The sequence below is a fragment of the Physeter macrocephalus genome, chromosome 11, assembly GCF_002837175.3.
Source record: "Physeter macrocephalus isolate SW-GA chromosome 11, ASM283717v5, whole genome shotgun sequence".
NCBI lineage: Eukaryota > Metazoa > Chordata > Mammalia > Artiodactyla > Physeteridae > Physeter > Physeter macrocephalus.
The window spans coordinates 143,300,419-143,309,261 of NC_041224.1; the positions used below are offsets into that span (position 1 = coordinate 143,300,419).

Consider the following 8,843-nt stretch of genomic DNA (forward strand, 5'->3'; position numbering starts at 1 on the left):
TATTAAAAAAATTTTATTAGAGCACCAGAATCAACTTAAGTGTTGGGGGCTTTCTTACCACTTAGAAAACAAGGATACCAGGTATATAACTGGTATTACACTTGGCATGTTCCACCAATTAAGTTGAAATTTACCTATGCAGCAAAGGTATCTCCATGGTTACTCTGCCAGCTCTTAGCCCTTTCGGCTTCAGACTGCTTTAATATAAAATGAAAGTTCTTGCTAACTTGGTAATTTTTCAGATTCTAGTTGTAGGTCCCCTTTTGTCTTACTATTTTGGAATATAAAAACTGGACAACCTTTCACATATAGACTGAGATTTGGTCTCTTTCCAATCACTCTGAGATCATCTGACAATGGTTATTGGCAAAAGTAAAGAACCAGTCCCTGAAAAGGTGACTTACTGCTGAATACTGCATCCAGCCTCAGTATTAAAATGCTTTTTGCCCCACACTGGTAAATTCTTGGGTTTTAAAGTGGAAAGGAACTGTTAGAGGTCATCTACTTTACAGATGAAGAAAAACAAAGGAATTAGGGCTCCTTAGCTTTAAAATTTTTCATTAGTAATTTTCATTCATTCATTCAACAGACTTTTACAGTGTCCCTACCCTGTGTGGGTTCTGGAGTTATAAAGTATAAAACCCAGTCCCAGCACTTATGGTCTCAGAGTCCATTGGAAGAGAAAAATTGACCAATAATTATCACAACAAGTAAAACTTTATATCATAAAGGCACATTCAAAGCACTCTGAGGCCACACCTTTGATTATAGATAAAGAGTTGCCATAATCGTTTCATTTTAAAGAATAAGTAAGTATTTACCAGGCAGGGTAGGAAGAGAAGGCACCTTGGGCAGAGCAAACAGAGGTCAGGAAAGAGCACAGTCACTTTGGAAAATGCTTAGTTTGTTAGTGTTATGGGTAAATAGGACTTCAGAGTGAGGAGTGGTGAGGAACGGCTGAGTTCCCACTGTGGGGCGGTATTAGTGGGCACAGCTCACACACAGCTGGACATTCAGTTAGGACAAAAGGTAGGGCCCTGTGAGTTGTGCAAATATTGAAATAGTTCCAAGCTGGTTGATAAATAGCCATTGATCTGAGACCCCTCCCACTGTCCTGTTTCACCTCCCAGACCTCCTCACAGCTAGTACTTCAGCAATTAAAGAGTTGACACCCAGCTGGAGGCCTTTAGGGACCACCCCGCCAGCAGTAAGGGCAGTAAGACAATGCTGATTGTTAATTTTTTTGAGCATCTCTCCTCTTGTTTGCCATGGTAAAGAATGTAAACTTTATCCTACAGGGTAGAACTTGAAAACTAAATGCCTCTAGGGGTCAGGCAGGCTACACAGAAATGAGTGAAGCAAGTGGGTATAAACAGCAGGAAGAGGTGAGGACTGTAGTGAATTGGAGGCATTCAAATTAATTAAAAAAAATTCTGTGTGAACAAATATGAATTAACGTTTGCTATTGCTCAAATTTTGCAGTAGAAGAAATAGGAAGCCACAGTAGGTTTTTTTGTGTGCGTGTGTGTGTGTGTGGTTTGTTTGTTTTTAAACTAGGGGAGTTATACAAGATTTATTTTTAAAAATATTGCCATGAGGGTTTGATGGACAGAGATTTCAGAAGACATGGAGACATAAGACCGAAAGTATGGGTTGTTACTAGTTCCAAGATTGGATAAGAAAATGCTGGCGTAAATTCAAAGATTTTGGGTTGTATATGAAAAAAAGTTTTCTCTGTATTAAAGGACAATAAAAAAGATTATTGGATTATTAAGGAAAATATGTCATTTCTATCTGAAAAAGTTTCTTGTACCTAAGGCACAGTGATACAGTGATTTTTCAAGGAGCTTTCTAGGTCTGAGATGCCCCAAAGCATATTAATTTAAGCAAAATATTTGTGGAGGAAAAGCAAACAAACAAAAAAACCCTGTGGGTGGTGAAATGGGGTGGAACAAATGCTGAAAGAACACTTCAGTGTAACCAAGCAGGGGATTTGTATGGTAACATTAAGATGTTTTCAACAGTTCTGAGTAGGTTTTATTCATCAGTTTAACACATTTGAGTACATACTATATGCTAGACACTGTTTTTGCACAATTTTAAATAGGATTTGTTAATTCATTTATTGAGAATTTACTATGTGCTCGGCATACTTGCAGGCACTGGAAATAAACTAGAGAACAAAACAGACAATCCCTGCCTTCATGGAATTTCCATTCTAGGGGAGGAGACAGGCAATAAACCCGATGCAATATCAGGTTTGGTGAGCAAACCTAGAGGATGGATTGAGGCCGGGGAAGATTAGAGACTGAAACCAATTAGGTATGTAATTTCGGAGGAAATTCGAGTGTTGGGGAAAGGTGATAACTATACAAAACGTAATGGAAGTGAGTCTTCATAGACCTCAAAGTAGCAGAACTTGGGATGGAAGGAATGGAAAGGGGGAGGGTTGAAGGGAGAAATTCACAACCACTAAAATGTGAGTCTGGAGTGTTGAACATTTGTTGTAGCAAAAGTGATGTGCTAGGTTTTGATGAGCTGAAGTTCAGATTTTGGTGAGTTGTCCCAGTGTAGCTATTTCCTTAGGTCAGCATTTCTCAAACGTTGGTGGTTGTCAGAGTCACCTGGGGAACCTGACAAAAATGTAAAGGTCCAGAGGCTTTTCCTTCAACTAGCCTGGGCCTCTGTGTTTTTTAGTAGCTCACCAGGTGATTCTGACACAGCAGAGTTTGAGAACCACTGGCTTAGATAACAAGACACAAGTCTGGAAAGAGGAATTGAGTTAAGGGCTGGCGATGTATATTTTAGAGTTTTAAAAAAGTATTAATTGAGACTTATGGATGGGTCAACTCTCCCAGCTGATGAGTATAAAGGGGGAAGAGGAGAAACTGTAGGACAATGAGTGATTGCATGTATGTAGTTGGTGTTTAGTCAAGGAAGAGCCTGAAAGACAGACACATGAATTATTCAGCATCAGGAAAGTGCAGAGAGCTCAGTTTCCCTTTAACTGGAATGTGGGCTCCATGGGGATAGAAACCTCAGGGTTACCTTATACCTGGCATTGTGCCCAGAACTTAATAGGCACTTTATCAATATTTGTTTATTGAATGAATCAGTGTATGGCTAGCACAGAATCTAAAGAGAAGTTTTTAGGAGGAGGTAGGCAATCATGTCACATGTAGTAGCCTGAGGTCAAGATGGCTGAAATTTACAGGATTGCTGATAGATTTGGTCAGAAGGCAGCTATTACTATAAAAGAGATGAGGTGATTAAGTGCAAGCAGGAATCTAGGCTCTGCTGTCATGTATAACATTCATCCTGAGCTGTTGATGAGCACTGTAAAGGCAATAAGATAAGTATGTACACACTTAATGCACATAACATATGATTATGTATACACAGGTATATGTGTACGTGTTTGTATATCTGTGTGTATACATGCATATCTGTGAAAGTATAGATCTTTAGCTCTAGAGTGTTCATTGTGCCCTGTTGCTCTATTGACGTCCTGTAGCTGCCTCCTTCAGGTTATGAATCTCGTGGGAAGGAGTGTCTCCCAGGAGTCTCGCAGGTTGTAGAGGGCTGTCTTTGGGCAGTTGGAACACAGACAAAAACAACAAAATGCTCTGGACATGTCTCCAATAAGCTGTGTAATCCACCTGCCACCCTCAGTCTTTCAGAGGTTGGTTGTTTCCCAAGAATAGGTGTAATTTCTAGAAGTTGCATAAAAGTATAAAATCCTGCTCTAAGATTTGTTAAAAGCTTTTTAATTCCAGGCACACATTTCCTTTGAAAGGATAAATCTTCGTGTCATGAAGCAGAGATGCTTATTAGCCTGCTCTCTGTGATCTGCAGATTCATAGATGAAGCATCCAGCCTTTCGTGTATTTTGAAATGTCATGTCTGACTGCCTCTTAATGAAGATTCATTTATCCTTTTCACACTGTTAAGTACGGTCTATGGGGATAGACTTCTCTCAGTCCACAGGAATAGAGCCCATTAGTGCTAATGGAAGTTTTGCACATGTCTGTAGAGGTGAACAGGCATTGAAATAATTTATTGATACCTTTAGACTTTTACAGTCGTTTTTATTTAGCTGCCGTAAGGATTTCAATGATGATGACCCCTTTTTGTCCCCAAATATAAGTATTTTTTTCCTCTGTTTCAGCTGAGAAGTTTTGAGAGTGAAATATTCACAGCCATTGAGAGACCTCCAATTTAATTTCTCATCATGCTTGTTCTGTAGTTCACATTAAGTCCAGAGTATTGAAGGAACGGAACAAGTGGACTTGTAGACATCAGATAGTTGGCCATGCTGTTGACAATGGCATCTCAGGATGCTCAGAACCTCTTCCAGCCTCTCTCTTCCTGGATATCTCGGGTTTATGAAGCTCTCCAGCAAGCAGGAGATACGTTATCTGCTTTGCTGGTTAACTTCAACAAACAAGACTCTAAATTGAGTGACAAGCTAGACCAGGACTTAGATGATATTCAGATTCAGGAAACTTACTTTGAAGATGAAGAACAAAGCAATTGGAGTCAAGAGGACATAAATTCCTTGTTTCTTGAAGTGGATCATTTCTCCTGTTGTAATAGTGATTTGCAGGACTCTGCCCAAAGTTCAAGCCCCAGACTTAGCCAGCATGCAAAGGACTCCTGTTCCATAGTGACCCAGTGGCCCAATCAGACCCTTGATGACCAAAAGCCACCATATGTGCTTTCTTCTATTGCCGAGGAAGAACATCACCTTGAAAAGCAAAGGAGTGGCCTTCAACAGGGCTTTGACAGCCACCTCTCTGGTATTTTAGAAAACGTTAATGGAAAAATGCAAGGTAAGCTAGCCAGTAATCATTTTCTATGGGTTTGTCCAAAGGACATTTCTACTCATTTTATTTTTATTTGTTTTAGTTATCATTTGAATTTTATTTTTGTCTCTTATACCTTTCCACATACTGGCTTCTTAATGAGAGTTGTAATCCTTAGGAATATTTTCAATATATAAAACTTTGGAAGATCCACATTGGTGGGCTCCATATTCCAAAACAATAGTTCTGAGCAAGTGAAATGGTGAAAACGAGTCTGTGGGTTCTGTTTGAGAAGCCCCTCGTGCATATGTCATACTGTTTAAAACATCTTTTAAAATATTCTCTTTTTTTTTTAAACTAGGTTAGGAATCTCTAGATGTTACTATATTATTCAGTGTGAAATCCTGTGCAAAAAGCCATACTTGTTGCAAAATTTTTAGTTGATAACACTCCAAGAACACTTCTCACAGTGTTGTACTGAGACGTGATGTGAGATGACAGTAGATAGGAAATCTTTGGAATAAGAATAGCTCGCTTTTCTTCTAGCCTTGAATGGAAAGGACACATTTAAAACAAACTGCCTATAGAGCTTCATCCTGTCAGAACTGAGCGTATAATGGGCCTTCAATAAGTGCATAATGAATATGGTGAAAATGTAATTAACTCTATAAAAGTAGCTGTAGTATGTTCTGGCATAAATTTCTCACGCTTCTGTTACTCTAAGCCTGAAGTAAGGACATTCCATTTTATTGAGAGACAGAGAGATACATGATAGGCAGAGAAAGGTGTTGGGTGTGTACATAGGATGTGTGTTTGTAATGCACACATAGCTCATGCAGGTTTTCAGATCTTTTAATGTAAAAGGTGAGCTCATTAATTCTCTTCTTGTTGGAGGGAGCAGACTTTTCCGGAATACTTTCTTAGTATCTTTCATCCATTTTCAGTGATTCCTCTTAGCTTTATCTTTTTAGAGGAATGTTTTATCCAGGTACATACAGTCTTAGTAAATGAAGAAATATAATTTCATATTCTTTTCATAATGCTTTCTTTAAAAAAATTTTTTATTGGGGTATAGTTGTTTTACAATGTTGTGTTAGTTTCTAATGTACAATGAAGTGGAGTTCCCTGTGCTATACAGCAGGTCCTCATTCGTTATCCATTTTATATATGCTATTGTTTATATGTCAATGCCAATCTCCCAATTCATCCCCCTCCCCCTTCCCCCCCTTGGTGTCCGCATGTCTGCTGTCTACATCTGTGTCTCTATTTCTGCCTTGCAAACCTTAACTGCTGAATGGATCAACAAACTGGGGCCTTCCTGCAATGGAATACTATCTAGCAATTAAAAAAAAGCAAACCAGTGGAACATGACAACACAGATAAATCTCAAGGGTGTTACAATAAGTGTATTATGAAAATAGCCAGCCTCAAAAGGCTATAAACTGCATGATTCCATTTATATGACATACTGGAAAAGGCGAACTACCATTTTTCTAGATTCCACATATATGTATAATGCTTTCTTGATACTCTTACTCAAATTAAAGTATTAAATGCTAGAATGAATTGGTGAACCAAGGTAGCCTAATATTCTTTCTGAATCTGATAAACTATAAATAAATGCAATTGCAAGCCTTTTAAAATTATCTATAGAGATAATCCTAGAAATGTCTGGACTATTATTAGGATTTCTTAGATTTGACTTGAAATTTCTATTCCTATTTTAGAAAATTCTTGCTAAAGTTGAACTATATTTAAAATTATTAACATGAATTTGGCTCAATAGATGCTTAACACTGGCTTCTGTTAATTTTTGTAATCGTTGTAATAATCTAATGGCAATTAAACAATTGTGTTCATTTGTTCTTTCGGGAAATGTTGATTCACTAGATTGTAGCCTTCTGGAAGCCAGCAGCCGTGTCACAGATTCATTTCTGTATCCTTACTATCAAACACAATGTTAGGTATATAATAGGACATCAAATAATAATTACTGATGGAACAACAAGGAAAGCTAACAGCTCTACGAGGTAAATACTATTATTATTCTATTATTATTCTCACTTCACAGTTGAGAAAATTGATGGTTAGAATTTGGGACTCTACCCAAGACTGACATTTAGAAAGAGGCAGAACTCAGGTAGTCTGATTCTAGAGTTTACACATATAACTCTCCCACCCCCACCCTTTTTAAAGTTATAATTTACATCTAGTAAAATTCATCCTTCTGTAGTGCACAGTTCTGTGAGTTTTGACAGACACACATGGTCTTCTAATCACCACCACCATCCAGGTATGAAATAGTTCTATCACTCAAGTCCCTCTGGGGCCAGTCCTTTTCCCTACCTCCAGCTCCTGGAAATTGCTGATATGTTTTCTCTTTCTCTTGTTCGCCTTTTCCAGCATGTCATATAAATGGAATCATGCAGTTTATAGCCTTTTGAGGCTGGCTATTTTCATAATACACTTATTGTAACACCCTTGAGATTTATCTGTGTTGTCATGTTCCACTGGTTTGCTTTTTTTTAATTGCTAGATAGTATTCCATTGCAGGAAGGCCCCAGTTTGTTGATCCATTCAGCAGTTGAGGGATATTTGGGTTGTTTCCAGTTTTTAGCAATATGAATAAAGCTACTATAAACATTTGCAAAACAGGTTTTCGTGTGAATATGTTTTCAATTAGGTGAATACCTATGAGTGGGATTGCTGGGTCATATGGAAAGTATATGTTTAACTTTATAAAAAAAAATCCACTGTTTTCCAGAGTACAATTTTGCATTCTCAAAAGTTATGTATGAGATTTCCAGTCACTCATATCCTCACCAACACTTTGTGGTATTATTATTATTATTTTTTAGCCATTCTCATAGGTGTATGGTGATAACTCATGTTGGGATATAATTCTCCATTGGTGTCTTGCATGTCCTATGAGCAGGGCAGAGCCACAAACAGCCTTTTGTTTTGGATTATCTTTTCAAGGGTGTTTGTATGACAGCCTTGGAAGATAGTGTGTCCCTTCAGAGCACAGGGGATATTTGTTTGCCGTCCAATCTAATAAAGTTAATGTCTCTCTTCAGGGCAAAGCTTAGGCAAATTTGCTTGCAAGTGATAGAGGTTTTCCAAGCTTGGTGTTCCCTGGCGACATAAACCCATTGCATGCACGGAATCTATCTGGGCCCGCCTCTGCATTACCCCCATGGTACTTGGAGGTACCATGGGGGTAACGAGTAATAAATTGTCCTTTGTCTCTAACCCAGAAGTCTTGCATCTTTGCCAACATCTATAAAACAGTAGCAGGCAAACTTGTTAGATGCAAGTAGGATAAAATCGTAGACCCTTCATAGGTTTTAACATCCCATTTGGCTTTAATTTGCATGTCCCTAATAACCAGTGACACTGAGCATATTTTCATGTAGTTGTAATCTGTATGACTTCTTTGTAGGGTCTTCAACTCTTTGGCCCACTTTCATTGAATTGTTTGTTTCCTTATTTTTGAGATTTGGGAACTATGTTTATATTCTGAATATGAGGAATGTACTTTAAAAATATATTCTCCCAGTTTTTTGTTTGTTTGTTTTTGCGGTATGTGGGCCTCTCACTGTTGTGGCCTCTCCCATTGCGGAGCACAGGCTCTGGATGCACAGCCTCAGCGGCCATGGCTCACGGGCCCAGCCGCTCCGTGGCATGTGGGATCTTCCCGGACCAGGGCACGAATCCGTGTCCCCTGCATCGGCAGGCGGACTATCAACCACTGCACCACCAGGGAAGCCCTATTCTCCCAGTTTTGTGGCTTGAATTTTCATTCTCTTAACAATGTCCCTCAAAGAACAGAGATTCTTAATTAAATGAAATCCACTTTATCAAGTATTTCTTTTATGAATTGTGCTTTTGGTATCATATCTAAGAAATCTTTCTATAACCCAGGGTCAGAAAGAATTTTTTTTCCTGTTTTATTCTAGAAATTTTAAAGTTATGGATTTTGCATTTAGAGCTATGATCCATTTTGAGGTATTTTTTATATGAAGCAAGGTGTGGATT

At 38.4% G+C, this 8,843-nt stretch overlaps 1 protein-coding gene across 2 annotated transcripts in view; it reads left to right on the top strand.

Moving 5' to 3' along the window:
* The first annotated feature begins 4,312 nt into the window (after positions 1-4,312).
* Positions 4,313-8,843, top strand: part of SYT16 (synaptotagmin 16) — a 127,989-nt gene continuing 123,458 nt past the window's right edge. For both annotated transcript variants that reach the window (XM_028496098.2, XM_024117666.3), the window contains exon 1: positions 4,313-4,832. In XM_028496098.2, coding sequence (XP_028351899.1) covers positions 4,313-4,832 — 520 coding nt within the window. The remainder of the gene's footprint in view (positions 4,833-8,843) is intronic.